The sequence below is a fragment of the Cyprinus carpio genome, chromosome B23, assembly GCF_018340385.1.
Source record: "Cyprinus carpio isolate SPL01 chromosome B23, ASM1834038v1, whole genome shotgun sequence".
Taxonomy (NCBI): domain Eukaryota; kingdom Metazoa; phylum Chordata; class Actinopteri; order Cypriniformes; family Cyprinidae; genus Cyprinus; species Cyprinus carpio.
The window spans coordinates 6391390-6412869 of record NC_056619.1 but is presented as its reverse complement, the minus strand read 5'-3'; the positions used below and the strand labels follow the sequence as shown (position 1 = coordinate 6412869).

Below are 21480 nucleotides of genomic sequence, written 5' to 3'. Positions count from 1 at the left end.
ACACTACAGTTGCTACAGATCACATGATATTACTGGAATTTAAGAAATGCTTTGCACAATAGCTCTGAAATCTTCTTATGCACATTCAATAAAACGGATGTGCATGCTGTTTTATTTTTTACTGATTGCTAAAGATGTTAATAAATAAAAAAAACTAAATGAATTATAGAATATGCATACTTTATAATTATGCAATGCGATATGTATGCTGATTAAATGAATATTTGGGGTTCAATATAAGTTACAAGCTCAGTTGACAGTATTTGTGGCATACTGTAATGCTGAGTACCAAAAAAATGATTGCTTCGTTCCTCATTTTCATTTAAAATACCAAAAATCAAGGTTATAGTGCATGAGGAACCAAGCAATGTGCAATCAAATTAAGCACAACTCATTGGGCCCTTTTGTGACATGCAGACTAAAGCTGTGTCCTAATCCAGAGGGTGCACCCTTCAAACGCTGCTTTCCAAGATCGAATGCGTCACAGCGGCACGACAAAGTCTGCCCAGATTGGAAGGTTCCTCAAATGCAGCCTCAAAATGTGTCCTTCGCGTCCTGGGCCACAAAATAAACAACACATGGATCCTTCACAGTCCAGACTATCCCAATATTCATTTCCCCTGCTGGTGAAAACATGATTATATATATATTTGTGAATTAATTAATTTATTTGTTTGTTTGTTTGCTTGTTTGTTTGTTTATTTTGAGAGAGAGAAAATGCTCAATTACACTTAAATGTAAGTATCGGGTTTCAGCTTATTATATATATATATATAGTTATTGTTATTGAGGCAATGGGATAAGACACATAATAAGGTGAAAGGGAAACACACCAAAAACTTTAAATAAAAAAAAAATACGAATTAAAAAATAAGAATAATTAAAAAGAAATACTATGACAGATACCTGAAGCATATTTTTTGAAGAAAAAAAAAATGTTTCATGATACGAGTTTTCATATTTACTTCAATTTAGCAATTATTTTAAGAGTGAAAATATTTATTGTGGAATGTTTCTAAATGTTTATCTGCTTGTGCTCTGTAGTTCTCCATTAAACAAAAAAGCCTTTAAAAGATTTCTCTGTTTTGGCTGGGATCGCGCGCTCCCATGAAAGAAGCCACTGTGCGGAGCGCGGGTGGACCACTGCCCATCCCGAGCCCCCCTAGAGTTACCCCTCACGCATTATTCAGTGGGGCGGGACTGAAGCGCTCAGCCGCTGCTACCAGTGCAGATGTTGACAGAGCTCGTGCAGTGCAGCAGCATCTCCGCGGTGTACACCATAAGCCGGACTGTTTTGAAAGAAGAGCCCGTCAAATTACACTTTCACCATGGGGAAAGTTGAAGGCGGGATGAAATGTGTGAAATATCTCCTCTTCGTGTTCAACTTTATATTCTGGGTAAGCAGTGCATTTGTGTTGTATTTGCATGCTATCATGTGTGCTATTTTAGTATATTGCGCAATGTGGAGTCAGTTTTGCGTGCACTTTGCGAGTCATTTATTCGTTGTGTGTGTTGGTGTGTTTACGCACTTTATGAGGGAATTTAAAGCTTCGCAGGCAGGCTTGAAGTCGCTGCTGTACGACTCAAATCAGATTTTCCACTGGGGAAAACCCGCCCCTTTTTCCTTCAGCGTGTGTTTGTTTGGAGGCCAGCAGCCGGACACTGGCGCTCTGTGGCACTGTGTGTTTTTGGTTCACCTCACTGCCCGAATCTTCTGAATCTGTTCAAGATTAGTTCAGTCTCCCTGTCTGCGGGTTATGTCGATACGCCAGAAGGTGGAGCTGTGAGCTTTGTTTATTATGAATGAAGCATTGAATGATTCACTCACTGGCCCAAATGATTCTTATTGTCCTTTATTAATGGCCACTTCATTCAGTCCATCAGGTGTCTGATTCATTCATTTCATAAGTTCATCTGTGATGAATAAATTATGAAATTTCCTTTTAAACGTTTATTGACAAGTTTAATTTTCTTTTTTCGTTTACAAATCAAATATCTCACTCAGATGAACCGACTCGTTCAGTGAATGATGGATTCATTCATTAAGAACAACTAATAAATTCTCATATACAGACTTAACATGAAATGATATTTTGTGGAAACAGACAGTCAGGACAGGGAGAACTAGGAGAGACTTTAGAGAACCTGGTAAATTCATAAGAATGATTCGTTCATTAAAAGATTTGTTAAAACACGGATTCATTTACTAACTGGTGCAGGAACCACAATTTTTAATGAAGGGCTGGCTACAGTATTTTTCAATAAGCTGACACTTTTATCTGATTTACCAAAAACTTATGGAACAGCCATCAGTCCATCCTGATCTTTCTCAGAGGAACATGACAGTTCATGGTCAAACTCTCCTGGAGTTTTCTAGAGTGAATTCACTTCTGAATTTAATCGTGCATTAAAATAAATTCTTAATCTGAGTGATTATAATAATTACTCTTTAAATAAAATATTAGAAAAAAATAGGATCTTAATAAAAAAGAGGAATCAGTTACTATGTTTCCTGCGCTCATAATAAATCTGGATATACAGAGAAACATTAAAATAGTCATTTCCAGGCAGGAAAAATCACTGAAAGTAATAAAATCTTAAAAAGTCATGAGAGTATTTATATTATAAACATATATTTGTATAAGCGCAGCTCTCTATTAAATATACAAAAAAAAAAAAAAAAACTTTTCCAGTAATCATGAACAACCAGCAAACTTATGAAAATGCATTGGTCAAAAAGGTTTTGAGAGGTCTGTCTTTGGGTGTATCATCCTGACTTGTCATTAAGTTCTTAAGTTTTCTTCTTCTTCTTCTTTTTTTTTTGGAGCTGTTAACAATAATTAATGTGAATGTGGTTTCCACATTTAAGCATTGCACAGAAACGCCTAAATTCCTATTAAATAAGTCTGAATTTTAGGAACGTTCTCTGTTTCCACAATAACAGAACTCTAGTAAAGATTTATTAGTATTTTATATTACATTACCATGCTTTTCCCCCACATTTTCAGCCATTTTAGCATCAGGTTTTGCCAAAGTGCCAGACAAGTGACATTTTCCTTTAGCTGGACCTTCAGTTTGTCACACACACATGTATGCTCAGCCGTCTAAATGAGGACATATGAAAATATGTCAGAAATATATACTTTAATGCACAGGTTATCTGCTACAACCGCCGAAATCATGTGAAGTGTACAGTGAGTGGAGCATATTTAACTTTAGGCTTACCACAAATTAAGACATTTAGACAAAAAATTGCATTCACTCACTTTACTAAACATGCAACATATATGCATGCATCTTGCACAATGCATACTGAATACTTTTCTCATAAAAACAGTACACTGTAAAATTTTTTTTTTTTTTTTGAATAAGTGAATAAAACAAAGATTATCGGAGTATTGGAATTCAGCCTAATTCTGTGTTTACACATTTCATCCAATGAGATACTCGCCTAATTATTTGTGTAATTTAGCATTTCTGATTGAAAATTGCTTTGAAGTTAATCCAACACCATTTCATTCCAAGCATTCATTATCTGATCTTATCCAAACACATCTTTCCAGTCAAAGGAAGCTCCTGTATTACTCAGTGTAACTTTTTCCACTTCCACACATGCATTGAGCATCAGTGTTAAGGGTGTTTTGAAGGAGACTTTGTGAAACGAGTAGCCATGTAGTGCAATTGTCCATCTATGTTGCTCTTGTAAGGCTTTGTTGGGACTGCAAGTCACAGGCTTTAGGCCATCCATATGAGCTTCATCTCCACACTTTATATGTCCTTTCAAAACATCCCAGCTGTGGGCTACTCTGAACAGAAACACCTGGCCTTTGTCTTTAAATACCCTTTAACCCTTAAAAAAATCCTTAAAAATGTGATAAAACAAAAATAGAAAAATACAAACCTTCAAGCCTGATTAAGAGGCCGACGGGGAAATAGGATAGAAAAGGGTTAGAGACTGTGAGAGAGAGAGAGCTAAAGAGAGACCGTTGGTATGATCCTGACCTAGTTAACCAGTGAGAATTAAAGAGCGTCATTAGTAAAGTGACACATAAAACACACAAACTCTTGGTTAAAAACAGCTTGGTTTAAACTGATACAACAGTTTTGTATTTTAGCAAACAGAAGAGCTGAAAAAATGTTCATGGCTGAGTTGAATCCCCTTTAAATTTTAATTTAATATCAATAATTATCAATCTCTGAAATCTAAACAAAAAATATCATCAAAGTTCATACAAATAAATTTAAATGATGAATTTGATCAAAAAAAGTCAGTGTTTAACCAGAGAAATTTCTGCACTGTACATCTTCACACAAAAACCTGAAAAAAAAAACAAAAAAGTTTCAAATTAATTTTTTCAATATAAAACCTCCCACCTCGTAACCCTCCCAGCTCAACCATGCAGAGCTCAGTCATGGAAAATGGGCACAGTTAGGACTAGACTGAATAGGACAGAGAGAGGAAACTGTACAGGATGATGATCTCTGACCTGTTTAGAGCCACATTAATCTCGCAGGCAATTACCATTTTTTATTACCAACATCTTTAATAAAGCGGTGGCTGTTTGTGATTATCATCATCTTTATTAAAGGAATGTGTTAGTATGGACAACATCTGTGACGACATGCTGTCAGCTTCAACAGAAAATCCCTCAGTCATCAATGTTAAATTCTAAATCGTATAACTTGTTTTGAACCTAAACTATTTCTTTAACACAGCAAAAAAAAAAAAAAAAGAAGAAGATATATTTGTATTTTAAATTATATTTTACTGGTTGATTTCATTCTGTGTATGCTTTACCCATAAATCCAAACAGATGTGTCTTATCTTGGATGATCTATTCTGTTGAGAGTGAATCATACTCCCATGATGTGTGAGCCTCATTAATTATTGATAATGCTGTCAGATTGTACATCTGTAGGCCCACTGTCAAGGGCACAGCAGACAGGAAGGCATGAAAGAGTGAGGTTTGTCTTGAAAGACAAATGAAGTGACCCCCTTGTGACAGTGACAGAAATAATGTGGATAGCGAACCTCGGGTAAAAAGGAAACAGTATTGTTTTTGGCTCTGCTGCTTCCATGTTATGTTGAGTAACCAGTTAGCTCAAGTATAACTCGTATGGTTTATATATCTTAATCACCAACTGGTCTATTGACCATACAGACTTGATCCAAAGAAGAACGGCACATTAGCAGAGGAAGAGGTGCATGAGTTATGGTAATGCTCCTATAATTGATGCTAACAGGACAGGAGTGGCTTTGTGGTAAACACACACTTCATGTCTGTAGGGATGGATGTGTGTGTGTGTGTGTGTGTGTGTGTGTGTGTGTGTGTGTGTGTGTGTGTGTGTGTGTGTGTGTGTGTGTGTGTGTGTGTGTGTGTGTGTGTGTGTGTAACACCCCTGGACTCATTATGTGTGTTTTTGCCCGTGTGACCCAGTTTCTGTCTCCTGTGGTTGGTTAATTTGATTCCAGGTGTGTCTAGTTTCTTCCCCATGTGTTCCATGTCCCCGTTAATTTATGTATAAAGGTCCTAGTCTGTCCAGTCTGTGTTTGTTGGGTCTACAAGTCAGTACGTGTGTCTTTCTTCTGTGATCCATGTTGGAGTTACCCTGTGTTGGGTTAATAAAGACTCTCTTGATTTTTCTCAACTCTGTGTTCCTTCCGGCACTGTGTGTGTGTGTGTGTGTGTGTGTGTGTGTGTGTGTGTGTGTGTGTGTGTGTGTGTGTGTGTGTGTGTGTGTGTGTGTGCACTTCATGTGTTGCTGTCTCTGGGCGTTATGTGTGTAGATGGGTGTTTTTTTTTCAAGTGCAGGCACTTGATGTTCTAGATTTGATTATTTCCTTTGTCTTTTTTAACAACCCTTTACTATGTATTTTTGCTAGTTTTGAAACGCATTTAGTTTTTATTGGCCCAGACTTTCAATTCTAAACTATAAAAATATCAATTGCATTTTTTTATTTTATTTCATAATATAAACACTTGTGAATAATAGCTGTGCTTAACTGTGTTGAATGTGCTGTAGTGTACTTGCAGATAATATAATATTAATGAAATAAAAGGCTGCTTATAGAGCTCGCTTTCATGACTGTTTCTTAACATTTCACTTAAATGCACTTTGTAATAATGTTGAATCGTAAGTTTTCAAAAAGCATATATCTTAAATCATCATGTTTTAATGGTGTTGTGACATTTTCTTGTGTTGTCAACATATTAAAGCACATGTAATATATTTGATCTGAATTTAAACTATAGTATGTTATTACATTGATATTACACAATTAATGTACTAAATTGCAATTTCATCATTAAAAAGGTGTGATTAAACTTATTTAAATACATGACATACAAGTTTTTATAGAAATTACTTAATATATTAGTTTACTATAAATGCTTTATTTAAAATTACATAAAGAGCCCTACTTAAATGGGTCAAAAATCACTCTTTTCAAATAGTTGCATTTAATATCACATAATACATTTTCATGTAATTGCAAAGAGCATGCAATTATAGGTGCCCAGAAACATTATATTCAGTTTGTACTTAAGTATTCTTCTATAGTATATTATTTATGTAATAAATGTTCTTAATATTTATTCATAAAGGTATGCTAAAGTTTACTTTTTACAAGATAACCAACAATGAAATAAAAAAAAAACATGACAATGATTTATTGTGCAAAAATGATAATCAGTTTTTACACAAATAAGAACTGTAGCTTAATTTCGTAATATTTATATTGTGTTTTATTTCCAATCATGGTATAATTCTGTTCAAATATGCTAACAGTATAGAAATACTATTAAATGTGGGTTTAGGATAAAATGCTAGCTTAAATTAACCTTAGCAAGGCAAAGAAATCTGTCATTTCATATAATTAGTAAAATTCTGGAATTTCTGCCAGAGAATGAATGTTGATTTGAGATGAGGTGGAAATGACAGAATTTTCCTGTGATGCACACATGTCCACGGGACCACGGCTAAAACTGTGAGTTTGACAAGTGTGTTTTTAAGGGAGTTTACTTTTTAAAAGTCCACAGAGTCAGAAATTCGCATAATTGGCGAAATACCCAAGTGTGTGTGTGTGGGTGTGGGTGTGGGTGTGTGTGTGTGTGTGTGTGTGTTCCACCACACCCCTGATCATCAGATAACAGAACACTCTCCCTTTCCTCCCACACGCTCTCAATACTGTAAACATTATACTGTGTCATAACAAGGGTACTGTATGCATTCACAGATAATTTACAGAATTGGAAAATGATCGATTGTTAACCTATAAAAACCTATTTATTTAAAATACATTTATTTCATACCAAGTATGCTTCAAATCCATTAACATATTTATTGACATTTCTTAAAACTTATACTGGTATAAAATTATAATGATTTATTTGGAGTACTACTTGTGCACACAATGCACATTTTTTAGTATTAAACCATATATATTTGATATATTAAACCTTAAATATATCAAAATCACTGTTGATGAGGGTTGTATGATCTTTGAATAATACCAGTCTTTAAATGCAAGATATTTAAAGTGTATCTGAAGTATACTCGCAATAGTTCCACTTTAGCACAATCAAATATACTTCAGTATATCTTTAGTTGGACCACAACAATAATAACTCACAATTAAAGTGCATTAAGCACAAAATTAGTTGTTCTGATTTAGCAGGCTTTAAGTATACCAGATTAGTACACTAGTACACTAGTACTTAGTACACTAAAAGTACAATTGCAGGGTGTTTTTATTAAGTACATAAATGTGTAAATGTATTTGTAGTATACTGGGCAAAATAAATGTATTTAAAAATGTTCGTTTAAAGATGTCTTTTTTTTCAGTAGGATAGATATTTCTACCTGAACAGAGTGTTAAAAATCATTTTAGTTACTTAACATCAAATTGTAGTCAGGTTTATCAAATCATGTTTACTTTAAATAAAGCCAGTGTTACCAAATAAAAGACTTTGTTTAACCTTAGTGTGAACAACATTTTAAGAATCTAAAGGTTTTTTTTGACTCTATTGAATCTTTTGTGGAATGGAAAGTTCTATGGATGTAAAAGGTTCTTCACTGAACCATCAATGCCAGTAAAGACCCTTTATTTGGTTCTTGGCCAACACTCTGACCAGTATAGTGTGCGGTTTAGTGCACTACATGAGTGCTGTTAAAATGGAAACTTCCCTGAGCGGACTGGATTCTGTTTTCCACCAGGAGATCTAATCAGCTTTTCCTGGGTTTGGGCTGACCAATTCTTTCATTCTTTTTTTCCTGTCTTTCTGTTTCTCTTGTTCCATAAGGACTTGGTTTGAAGTGCTCCTCCTTCTTTTCCAGCGTTAGAATTGCTGTTTTGGTGTTTGCTGTAAGTTCTTCATTAGGGAATGCAGACATGTGATCTCATGATCTCGAGTTTATATTGTGTTCATATGGTCACTTGGAACATGAAAAGTCAAAGCAAAGTCTGCTGGTTTAATCATGGCCGGGTTCTTTTTTGCTACAAATGAAAACTCTATTTGTTGCTGAAATTGTGGAAAAAAGGACTCCATAAAACTCCCAATAAACTTGAAAAAGCCAATATGTTTTCCATATACTGTATGTAAAATAACAATAGAAAGCCAAAAGCGACCCAACAGGCAATTTATAAGAGTGGAAACAGGCCTAAAGCTGACTCACATCAGCATTCTGGCATTTGCTCATTTTAAATGTTTTTCCAGTTTTTAATTGTCTTTCTTATTCTTTTATTTATTATTCTTACTATTATCCATGCATTGTTATGGTATTTACATTTAAAACGAAATATTTGAGAATTATTTATAATTATTCATAATTACTTCCCTAATAAAAAAGTAATATATTTTAAATACATTTATTTCATACTAAGTATAGTTTAAATCTATTAACATATTTACTGGCATATAACTCAAGACTCTCTGATATAGTAATTATGATTAAACTTTATTTGGAGTATCAATTCAATTGTGCACATTTTAGTATATTTATTTTTCAATAGAGATTCATTTTATATATATATATTTTTAAATAGATTGATATTTTTATCCTGCATTTATTTGATCAAAAATACAATAAGAACAGTAATATTGTGGAATATTATTACAGTTTTAAATAACTGTTTTCTATGTGAATATATTGTCAAATGTGATGGTAAAGCTGAATCTTCAGCATCATTACTCCAGTCTTCAGTGTCACATGATCCTTCAGAAATCATAATGAATATATTTTTCAAGCGCACGCGCAGACACACTTGCTCATTGTCCTGTATAGTGCCGTGTGTAACAGACAGACAGTTGGTCTTTTGTCCCAGAGATAACTCCTGATGCTGGAGGAGATCTCTGGAGAGGGAGGAAGGGGAGGGACACACACACTGCGAGTGTTTTGGGGGGGGGTTGTGTTATATGACAGCTGTAGCAGACAGGAGCGGCTGAGGAAAGTGCCGCTCGTCTTGCATCATCCTCGTGGATTTCTTTTTTTAAACACATGTAATATGATTTTTCACAGCCTTAGATGATCTTTGCCCTTAAGACCTGAGAAATCCCAGAGGTGTTGATTTTACACAAAAGCCCATTTTAACATGTTTTACATTCTCCAAATTGGAGAAATTCAGGGCCCTATGAAATCCATTAGATTTTTTCCCATATTTCGTTTTATTCATTTATTTATTTTTCAAATTCTGTTTTTTCCGTTTTTATTTTTTATGGATACAAATTAATTTTTAATTTTAATTTTTTTTTTTTTTTTTCAATTTTTCTAGACTCTGTTGATTAAACTATATTCAAATGTAATTAACTGAAATCATAAAACTTACAATATTAAACTGCAATTTATTAAACATTTAACAAAAATTACATTTTATGGCCCTATGAAATTATTTATTTTTTCTCAAATTCGTTTATTTTTTATTTATTTTTTTGATTTTTTTACCAAACTCTGTTTTCCATTAATTTTTGCAATTCCATTTTAATGGTTTCATTAAATTTTAATAATCAAAAGCATCTCTAAATAATGGTTTATTTTAATTTTTCTGCTAAATAAATTCTGGTACATAATTTTTCTAGTAAATATTCCTTTAAAAATAATGTTTTAATAATAATTTTATTAATAGTAGTAGTACTAGCATTACTATCATAGGGCTCTAGAAATTGCACCCAGTGGTGGCAGGAATCCAAGAGTGTAAAACTGGGAAAGGAATTTTAAATCAAATCAAACTATACTCAAACGAAAGGGCTTTTGAATGAGCTTTAACAGATGAGTGTCTGCTTTCCTTGTCAGCAGTGATTAGAGTTTGTTTAATGGTGATGGTGGCTGAATTCTACAGCCTGCTTTTCATTTTATAGTTTGGCCTTCAGCTGTCATTTCTCAGGTTTAAGAGCGGAAGAATCCAGAGTGGAAATATCTGTGCCACCTCTCCATACCTGCAGAAAAATGAAGACAAAGAGTTTTTCAGGCCTTACACAAACAGTGTCTGACAGTGTTTTCTTATTCATTTTTGTCAAATGAATTCATCTTGAGGAATTGAACTTGAGCTGACGTTAATTTAGCACAAATTGACATGTAATGTGTTGTTTAGTGATTTTATCTGATGATGATTCTTCAAAAATGTCTACTTTTGTCTTCTTTGGATCTGAAACGAGATCCTCTAAAGATCTTCTGCTGTTGTTTTTGCAGTTGATGGGCTCGCTGGTTCTGGCTGTGGGCCTCTGGCTCAGACTTGATCCACATACTGTGTCTCTTCTCGGAGAAGACGGACCCGAAACCTTCTTCATCGGTCAGTAATTAATGAATAATAATTCATAATATTACCTTACAGACAGTATGTCTAATTTTGGCAGTTTCAGAGAGCAGCATCCAGTTCTTCAGAAATACTGAAAATACAGACACAAATCGCACCCTGTATATACTGTATACATAATATTTTTTTTTTTAATTAAAACAAATATTTAGTGATTTCCCACTGTATCCCTTTACACAGAAATAAAGTAGCGTCAGACAGACCTAGTGTTTATTGGTACTGGATGGAAACATCTGAGGCCACTCAGGGTGGCAATGTTTCCACGGCCTTCTGCCCAGCCCTCGTGAGACACACTGAGTTCTTGTACATTTCAGAAGCTGGTGTTTCTGAAAACAGGAAGTGACATTTCAAGTTGTGCATACATGGAGGAAACCACAAGGCTTCAGGTTTGCTGTAGCAACGGTTCAACCTGGAAGGTTGTGTAGTGCTATATCTGGATGCAGAGGAGAACAGAACTTCGTGGTGTCAGGAAATATTCTTATCCTCAGACGGCCTCCTCAAGCTCGGTTTAGGCGCTGACATCACCCTCATCTGTGGCTTTTAGCACTTAAAGCTGTGAAGAGAATGACTCAAAGCCTCAGCAAGATCCCAGTGACAAAGTCACACAGTCGTTTCTCACCAACCCAGATCAAGACTTGACATCTTCCTCATTTCAGCCTGCAAAACACAGTCAGATTTGCATCGCACACAATCATGTTTGCCATAGTTAGATACAAATACAATATATTCATAGACTTACTGAAACTAGCCAGTTTCTGTTTCTGTTATTATATATTCTCCCTTATAGTAACATAGTTCCACTATATATTTATAGAATAATAAATGTACATTGTGCTTGCTGCAATAGACAGTGTTGACGGTGATACCGGTGTTAAGCCGTGACACCGACCCCCACCGTCGTTTTGATTTTTTATTGTATTAAAAATCATTTAGTTCAGTAAACAGACACTACAATTAAAAACTGAACATAGCCGCTCAATGCAGCGTGCTGAATGAAACAGTCGCATCACAAATCAGATTTCATTTATTCAGTGAGGAGAGTGAGTCGAGCTGACTGACAAGAGTGAGGTGAGACAGACGATGATCGAAGTGCAGCGTATCTACACTCACATAACTGTACTTAGATCAAAGATCAAAAACATGTTGTTGATTTATTAGCTTTAGGTGGAGCATAATGAATGCTTTGCACGTGAGTTTAACCTTTTGCAAGTTTCATTATGAACTTGCTAACTCCTAAAATGTAAAAACGCATCTATGCTAACGAGAAATATTTAATCAAAAGAATCCCATACATCCACATCTCTTGGTAAATAATCCATTGTGATTTGCTGTTATCACAACCCAGAGCACAACACAGCAGAGTGAATGAATTGCAATTCATAATAGCCTTGACGTCAGTGAATTTCAGTCAGAGTTGTGCGACACTCAACCGTTTACGGATCCCATAGGAATGAATGAGAAGTGCCGTAAGCTGAATCCCACCTCCCAAAAAAAATCAACTACTCCTATAAAAAATCATCATTTTTTTTTCATGGTAAACTCTAAAAATAGTTAAATCCAAAAGTATTGTTTAGTGTAAAACATGTTGAAGATTAGCAGATAGGCTGTCAATTGATTAAATGATAAGCTATTTAATCTAAAAAGTTGTTTATTCAGCGTAGTAAAGACTATCCTTCATTTCCATTTAAAAAAAAAATGGCCTCTGGTCTCTTTTTCCACGTACTGCCAGACCACAAGCTTTAGCTTTAGCCGTTACGCTTTTTCGGCTAATGGTTGCAGGCGTGCCTTCTAGTGGCTTTGGTCAAGGTTTCCAGACCTTCTGTCATCAGTCTACGCAAGGATAGGGTTAATTGGACTTTCTGGGTTTTCTTTTTTTTTCTTTTTTTATATGATTGCTATATTTAGTGGTGTTTGCAAAGACAAGTATCACCATTGCTCATGCTGAGGGCTAGCAATTTGAACAAAGTCCTAAACCTAAGCATTATAAGTATTAAAGATATGAATGACACCTCAAATGATGTGACGTGTTTATGAGGGTGTCTATTGTTTAATCGAACATCAGGGACTTTTCTCTGTTTATATCAATCCGCTTGTATCTAGTGATGGGGATTTTTAGTGACTCCTTTAGCAGCTTATTTTGTTACACCAGTGAGTGGCGAAAAGTGACTGTCTTTATGAGTGAGTTGTTGAATTAGTCACTTAACCAATTTGTTAAAATACACTGATTAATTCAGGGTCTAAACAAGTTGTCTTTATGAGTGAGTCGCTGAATTATTCACTCAACCAGTTTGTTCAAAATGCTTTCATTCATTGAACGGCACACCAGTACATTGTGTGAACGGCTAATTCTGTTTAGATTTTATTTCAATCTATTGCCATTGACGGGTCAAGCTGGCAATACTGTCTAAAATGTAAGATACTCGGTGTTAATTTATTGTTTATCAAGCTGTTGTATAAAAACAATATCACACTGAAGCAGCACACCTGTTTTCAACATTGATAATAATCAGAAATGTTTGTTGAGCAGCAAATCAGCATATTAGACTGATTTCTTGAGGATCATGTGACATTGAAGACTGGGGTAAGGATGCTTAAAATTCAGCTCTGCATCACAGGAATAAATTACGTTTTAAAAATATATATATGAAAAAAACAGTTATTTTAAATTGTTATAATATTTCACAATATTACAATTTTTACTGTATTTGTAATAATAAAAAAATGTAACCTTGATTAGCATAAGAGGTAAAAAAAAATCACACATTTTTATAACCTCTAATACCCTGGCCTGAATCATGAAAATGACATACTAAAGGGTGACAGCAGCATAATAATTACTCATCATCTGCTCTTTTATCCTATTTAATGATATAGCAAGATAAAGGGGTCGCGATATTCCCTACAGTCTCTCTCTCTCAAGAGAGCTTCGATCTCATTTCCAGACTTCCCACCTGTCTCCTGTGGCATAATTATACCGGCTCAGGTTGAACTCCCCATGCTGAACTAAAGAGCTCATTTCTCTAGATTACCATTTGAGGCTGGAGTCTGAGGAAGCTTATCCTAGATCAGTAAGTACTAGGAAGCTGACTCTCCATGCCCTGAGGTTGACTGAACCTGTCAGACATTAGACTTCGTCGTGGCTTTGCTCTGTTGTGGAGGCAGATGGGAATTCATGCACCCCACGCTCTCTTTCTATTTTGCTCTAATTAGGATAATAAGTTGATGGAAGTGGCTGGAGTGAAAACCAATGACATCATCTTGAAGGGTTGTGGGCGGTCACGCTGTGCTCAAACACATGCTGTCATCTCCTAAAGAGGCTCATGTAACGCTTGCGCTGGTGACTCAGTTACATAACATCTTGCGGAAACTACAGCAATGTAGTGCCAAAAAGGGACTAATGTCAGACTCGTGTTCCTGTTTTGTTATTTCCCTCCCTATGTGTTCCTAGTTTCCCCTCTTGTGTTATTATGCCCTTATTTGGTTATTTTCCCATTCCTGCTCCCTGATTGTTTCCAATTTGAATAAAGGTGTGTCTCCCACTGATGAAGTTGTGTTCTTAAAAGGGGTCATATGATGCGATTTCAAGTTTCCTTTCTCTTTGGAGTGTTACATGCTCTTGGTGCATGAAGAAGATATGTAAAGTTGCAAAGACTAAAGTCTCAAATCCAAATAGATATTCTTTATAAAAGTTAAGAGTCAATCAACACTCCCCCACATGTCTAAGTCCCGATGTGGGAAGATTTGCATAACATCGCCCAAATGTTCACGCAAAGAAGGAAGGCGTAACTTTGATTCTTCCTGTTGCCGCTGGCGCCATGTTGTGGAGACGCTGTTTCATTGCATTATATGCACCATCCAAATACAACACTATAAACACAAAAGAAGTATTTACAACACTGTTCCAAAACAGTTCAACCCAAATATTTAGTATGCAGCACATTTTATGGAGCGGCGCGATGCAACGCAATGCATAAAAACACAGTAGAAGTTATTATAATCTGTAATTATGTCCCCACTGGATGCAACAAATGGCTTGTTTGTAATGGGTTTTATTGTTTTTGTCTTGTCTCACTGGTGTTCTGACCGGGACACGCATCACAGTATGACAAGTGGCGTAACATTTCCGTCACACGCTTGAGACATTCGGCCAATCACAAAGCACTGGATAGCTGGCCAATCAGAGCACACCTCGCTTTTCAGACCAATGTGCTTTGTAAAAAATTAAAAAAGGATGCATTTCAGAAAGGCGGGGCTTAGAGGGGAAATATTAATGTACAGTATGTGGAAAATAATGTGTTTTTTGAAACTTAAATCGAATAAACACATTTAATTACACCAAATACACAAAATAATGTTATTTTAGCAACATCATATGACCCCTTTAAGGAGTGTTTTGTTCAGAGTTCTTTGTCCGGTATTGTATGTCAACCCTCATCCTACATGTGAGTTCCTGCCTGTATGTTCCTTGATTGGTGAAATAAAGACTGTTGGATGTTAATGCCCTTCGTCTCCACGCTTCTCCATCCCCGCCACAGTAGGTCGAATCGTGACAGAATACTGCCCCTTCTCCATGTGTTTTTTTCCTTCTTTGAAAGTGTTTTGTTCCCCACCCCCAAACGATAATGGAGATCGCCGTACGCTTCGCCGTGCCGTTGTCAAGCCCACAGGCCGCTACAAAGTCATGCTAGCCAGGCCCGCCGGCCACCGCTGACTGCTGCTGGCCGCCCTATTCACCCATAATCAAAAGAGGAGGATGAGGAGAAAAGGATGGGTCAAGGCCCCCTTCCTTGCACAAGAGTGTCAGCTCCAGCCAATGAGTTTGTTCCAGTGTTCGCTCCAGTATCAGCTCTATCCCCTGACCAGAATCGAGAGATGGCTCTAGCCCCAGATTAGCGCCATAAAAGAGCTGCAGTTCCCACTTCCAACCCACGGAGGGTTCTGTTCCTGGGTTTAGCCCACGGATGGCTACTGTTCCTGGGTTTAGCCCACGGATGGCTACTGTTCCTGGGTTTAGCCCACGATGGCTCCTGTTCCTGGGTTTAGCCCACGGATGGCTCCTGTTCCTGGGTTTAGCCCACGGATGGCTACTGTTCCTGGGTTTAGCCCACGGATGGCTACTGTTCCTGGGTTTAGCCCACGGATGGCTCCTGTTCCTGGGTTTAGCCCACGGATGGCTACTGTTCCTGGGTTTATCCCACGGATGGCTCCTGTTCCTGGGTTTAGCCCACGGATGGCTACTGTTCCTGGGTTTATCCCACGGATGGCTACTGTTCCTGGGTTTATCCCACGGATGGCTACTGTTCCTGGGTTTATCCCACGGATGGCTCCTGTTCCTGGTTTAGCCCACGGATGGCTACTGTTCCTGAGTTTAGCCCACGGATGGCTACTGTTCCTGGGTTTAGCCCACGGATGGCTACTGTTCCTGGTTTAGCCCACGGATGGCTCCTGTTCCTGGGTTTAGCCCACGGATGGCTACTGTTCCTGGGTTTAGCCCACGGATGGCTACTGTCCCTGAGTTTAGCCCACGGATGGCTACTGTTCCTGGGTTTATCCCACGGATGGCTACTGTTCCTGGGTTTATCCCACGGATGGCTACTGTTCCTGGGTTTAGCCCACGGATGGCTCCTGTTCCCTGGGTTTAGCCCACGGATGGCTACTGTTCCTGAGTTTAGCCCACGGATGGCTACTGTTCCTGGGTTTAGCCCACGGATGGCTCCTGTTCCTGGGTTTAGCCCACGGATGGCTCCTGTTCCTGGGTTTAGCCCACGGATGGCTACCCTGGGTTTAGCCCACGGATGGCTACTGTTCCTGGGTTTAGCCCACGGATGGCTACTGTTCCTGAGTTTAGCCCACGGATGACTACTGTTCCTGAGTTTATCCCACGGATGGCTCCTGTTCCTGAGTTTACCCCGCGGATGGCTACTGTTCCTGAGTTTAGTTCAAGAAGGGCTCCCGTTCCTGAATTAGGCCTGGAGAGGGTCGCGGTCCCTATGTCTAGCCCACGGAGGGCTTCTGAGCCTGTTATTTTTCCCAAGTATTCTTTTGGGGGCGTTATAGGGCTTCAGCCGTAGAGGCCGGGGCGGGGGATGGGGCCGTGGCCTCAGAGGCTGCTCCGCCATGGCCTCCTGAATTGTCTGATCCACCATGGCCCCCTGATTTCCCTACTCTGTCTGTCCTAAGGGGCTCCAGAGTGCCCACCCCCCTCCCTGTTGGATGTTGTGAGGCACAAGGACGCACCTTCCAGGAGGGGGAAGTAATGTCAGACTTGTGTTCCCGTTTTGCTGTTTTCCTCCCTGTGTGTTCCTAGTTTCCCCACTTGTGTCATTATGCTCTTATTTGGTTATCTTCCTGTTCCTGCCCCCTGATTGTTTCCAATTTGATTCAAGGTGTGTCTCATCTTCCTCTGATTAAGTTGTGTTCTTAAGGAGTATTTTGTTCAGAGTTCTTTGTCAATCCTTGTCCTGCGTGTGAGTTCCTGCCTGTATGTTCCTTGATTGGTGAAATAAAGACTGTTGGATGTTAAAGGGCCAGACTACTATTTTCTGAGATTTTAACAGAGGTGTTTGTGTTGCACATCATAGAACACAATGTTAGCATCCAATAATTTTAACTGTTGGAAAAAACTGATTAATTTTTTTTTTTTTTTGCTCTATTTTCATATTTTGGATTTAAAATGTACATTTTTCAATAAAAATTCAGTCAATTGCTTTCCACAAAAAGACACAGTCAACAGATTTCCGCAGAACTGGAATTTTAAATTTGACATCCCTCACCCCTTTTTGAGTTTATTAAATATTTGAAGTATTTTAAACAAATAATGTTTTTTCTACCAATAGCAATAAGCCATATTGCATGCTTTGTAGTATTTAAATTAATTTAGCTAAATTCTGTCTCTGTATGTTCTGGTGTCCTGTGCAGGGGTCTATATCCTCATCGTAGCCGGAGGTCTGGTGATGCTGGTGGGCTTCTTCGGCTGCTGTGGTGCCGTGAGGGAGTCTCAGTGCCTTCTGGGATTGGTGAGTGTGATTGTTCTTCTCATTTTGAGTTAACAAACAATATTGCTCACTGACAGTAATCTTGAGGATGTTGTTGTTTTATTCAAAACATTCTGATTTGAGAATAGAAAAAAAGAAGAAACATACTGTTTGAAATCTAAAGTAGACGTAACCCAGGTACTGTGTCTCTCTTTCATGGCAGTTTTTCGCCTGTCTTCTGGTCATCTTTGGAGCAGAAGTTGCTGCAGGAGTGTTTGGGTTCCTCAACAAAGACGAGGTACTACTAAACTGCAAAAGATCCCAGTCATTTTGATTCAGAGTCCATTTGAAATAAAATCAGTCTGACTTTTACAACACAGGTTTTTATTAATTTGTCATTTCAGATCATTAGGGAAGTAAAACAGTTCTATGACGAATCATCAGTAAACAACGGCAGTAATGCAACCATCCAGTCCTACCATTTAATTGTGAGTTTAAACTTTTTACTTCATATTTTGTGTCTCACTGTTGATTTAAACAGGAAGAGTAAATATAAAGTGTAAAATATTAACTAAATCAGTTGCCCTATAACATTTTGAGTGTTAATTAAATTTAAATGATACTTTAAATAAAATTAGTTTGTGATTTTGACATTTTATTTAATTTTTATATTAAATTTTTTAACATTTCTGTTTTGCTTTATTTTTATTATATCTTATTTTTATTTTCATTTCATTTTTAGTTTTGGTAAATTTACTACTTAAACATTATTCAATTTATTGCCAAGGAAATATTTCAAATTGTTCTTATTTTAGCTTTATATAAATTACCAGAAATAAATAAATATAAAATAAATTATGTTTATATATTTGTCTAACCTTATTATGAAAGATTTAAATTTGTAACACTTCAAATCTGCAGTTGGACTGCTGTGGCTCACCTTCAACACAAACCAGTTTGTGTCAAGACGTCGTATCAAACCAGGTGAGAAAGACTGAAGCAGAGATGTAGACCATTATTAATGCAGTTAGTAGAACACTAGTTGGTTTGGCACTTGTATAACTGTATAACACTTCGGTTAGTGTGACATCTGTTCAACTGAATTTTTTAGGAAAGTGTGGTACTGAGATGCATATTATCAATCAGTCAATTATCTGTTTGACTCTATGCAGACATGTCATGAGGCCATTGAAGAGTTTTTCAACAGTAAGCTCTTCATCGTGGGTTATGTGGGGATTGGAATCGCAGGAGTCATGGTAAATGCTGTTATGTCATTAACTGTAGTCAATATAGTCAGTTTTTATCCTGATCCTGTTCAAACTTCATCATTTTAATACTTTTAAATACTTTTAACTTTTAAAGCAAGGCTTCCTGATGATTTTCCTTCTTTTGGATTATGTTTTTGAAGTCATATAAACAAACAAACAAATAAATAAATATATGTTTGGGGTTTGTAAGATGTTTTTGGAAGAACTCTCTTTTGTTTATTAAGGCTGCATTTATAAAAAAAAAAACACAAAAAAAACAAAAATATTGAAAAATAATAATATTAAAAAATATTATTTTTCTCTTTAAAATATAATAATAATAACATATAATAAAAAATAATATATATTCCTGTGAGTCAAAGCTGAATTTTCAGCATCATATGTGACATCAGTGACACATGGTCCTTCAGAAATCTTTATAATGTGCTGATTTGCTACAAAATTTGCTAAAAAAAAAAAAAAAAAACTTTTTTTTCTGGATTCTCTGATGAATACAAAGTTCAAAAGGACAGTATTTATTTAAAAATAGAAATGGTTTGTAACATTATAAATGTCTTTACTGTCATTTTTGTTAATGCATCCTTGCTGAAAAAAAGTATTCATTTATTTTAAAAAGAATCTTACTGACCCCAAATGGTGGTATATATATTTTAATAATAATAATAATATTTGTAAAACCAAACATTTTTCATAATAATGTGCACTTATTGTATGTACAGTAAGAGTGTGGATTAAAAAGGAAGTCAGTTATAATTTCATGTGTAACATCTTCTCATTTTACAGATTATTGGCATGATCTTCAGTATGGTCCTATGCTGTGCAATCCGGAACAGCAGGGAGGTGATCTAACACAGTCTTCCTCATCTAGACATGACCTTTCACCTTTGACACTTAACCTTTGCTGGACTTGCATATACAACAGTAACATTTCAACCAAGCTCAAGGTGTTCTTCTGCCACTCAGGAGCCAAAAACAAACTCCACTTTCATAATCCTGTACACTTCAACCAACTAATGGTCAGTCCAGCCTTGTTGTTTAAACTCTGTCAGATTGCTGGATTGTCTTTATTTAATGCCTGCTGGTTGGGTGCAGAACTGGAAGTTTTAATATCATTTAGATTTTGACTGCCATTTTGATTTTCTGCGAGAGTTTAGGTATTGTTGCTATTCCAGGCTGTTGCTGCGTGGCTTCGCATGTCAGATAAAAATATTGTGTAATGTGATGCCAGGGGTTCTGTGGCAAACCCATGGCCGAGAAGAAGACCCACAGATGCCTTTCACTTTGCATTTGTACACAAACAAAGTAGTCTTCTACGTCACAGACATATTTCAAACGCAAACAAATGCTTACCTAAGGATCAGAAAACTCAAATGTTGGTGATCTTCAGAAGAATCCTTGTATCCATATCATACAGTAAACCCTCTTGAATGGAAAGTTCACCTAAAACTTAAAGTTTTATAACCATTTACTCACCCTCATGTTGTTCTAAACCTGTAAGTATGGAAGCCTGTTTCTGTCACTGAATAAAAAAAATGTAAATAATAATTGCAACTTTTTCTCTCGCTATTTTAACTTTTTTTTTCTCAGAATTGTGAAATATAAACTCACATTTCTGAGAAATGAAGTCAGAATTGAGTAGCAATTCTGAGAATTCTTTTTTTTTTTTTTTTTTTTTTTTGTCTTCTCAGAACTGGACTTTATACTGTAACTCCCAGTTGCGAGTTTATATCTCACAGTTCTGAGAAAAAACTCACAATTTCGAGAACAAAGGTCAGAATTGCAAGTTTATACACTCTTAAAAAATAAAGGTGCTTCACAATCCCAAAGAAGAATCTTTTTGTCTGAGTGATTCCATAAAGAACCTTTAATATCTGAAGAACCTTTCTGTTTCACAAAAGGTTCTTTGTGGTGAAAGAAGGTTCTTCAGATTATAAAAAGGTAAGAAAGAGATGGTTCTTTAAAGAACCTTTGACTGAGTGGTACTTTGTGGAACCAAAAAATTGTTCTTCTATGGCATCACTGTAAAGAACCTTTTTAAAGCACCTTTATTTTTAAGAGTGTGTCCTGCAATTCTGACTTTATATCTCGCAATTCTATCTCACAATTCTGACTTTACAACTCGCAATTCCGACTTTATATCTCACAGTTCTGACTGTAAAACTCGCAATTCTGACTTTATATCTCGCAATCCTGACTTTATAACTCGCAATTCTGACTTTAGATTTTGCAATTCTATCTCGGAATTCTGAATTTATAACTCAAAATTCTGACTTTATAACACGCAGTTCTTACTTTAAATCTCGCAATTCTATCTCGCAATTCTGACTTTATATCTCGCAATTCTATCTCGCAATTCTGACTTTATATCTCGCAATTCTGACTTTAGATTTTGCAATTCTATCTCGCAATTCTATCTCGCAATTCTGAC

At 36.5% G+C, this 21480-nt stretch overlaps 1 protein-coding gene across 1 annotated transcript; it reads left to right on the top strand.

Moving 5' to 3' along the window:
* Nucleotides 1–1216: 1216 nt before the first annotated feature.
* LOC109099465 (CD9 antigen-like) lies at nucleotides 1217–21035 on the top strand. The gene is made up of 8 exons (XM_042750848.1): nucleotides 1217–1397; nucleotides 10687–10786; nucleotides 17729–17826; nucleotides 18008–18082; nucleotides 18189–18272; nucleotides 18706–18768; nucleotides 18957–19040; nucleotides 19836–21035. Exons 1-8 carry the CDS (start codon nucleotides 1329–1331, stop codon nucleotides 19899–19901), a joined length of 639 nt encoding a protein of 212 aa, XP_042606782.1. The 5' UTR covers nucleotides 1217–1328; the 3' UTR covers nucleotides 19902–21035.
* Nucleotides 21036–21480: the final 445 nt, after the last annotated feature.

Excerpts from the sequence above, each read along its gene's own strand:
- LOC109099465 (XM_042750848.1), top strand. The coding sequence starts at position 1,329 with ATGGGGAAAGTTGAAGGCGGGATGAAATGTGTGAAATATCTCCTCTTC. Across the intron at positions 18,083-18,188 it reads GGTTCCTCAACAAAGACGAG|ATCATTAGGGAAGTAAAACA; the intron begins GTACTACTAAAC and ends TTGTCATTTCAG. Across the intron at positions 19,041-19,835 it reads TTGGAATCGCAGGAGTCATG|ATTATTGGCATGATCTTCAG; the intron begins GTAAATGCTGTT and ends CTCATTTTACAG.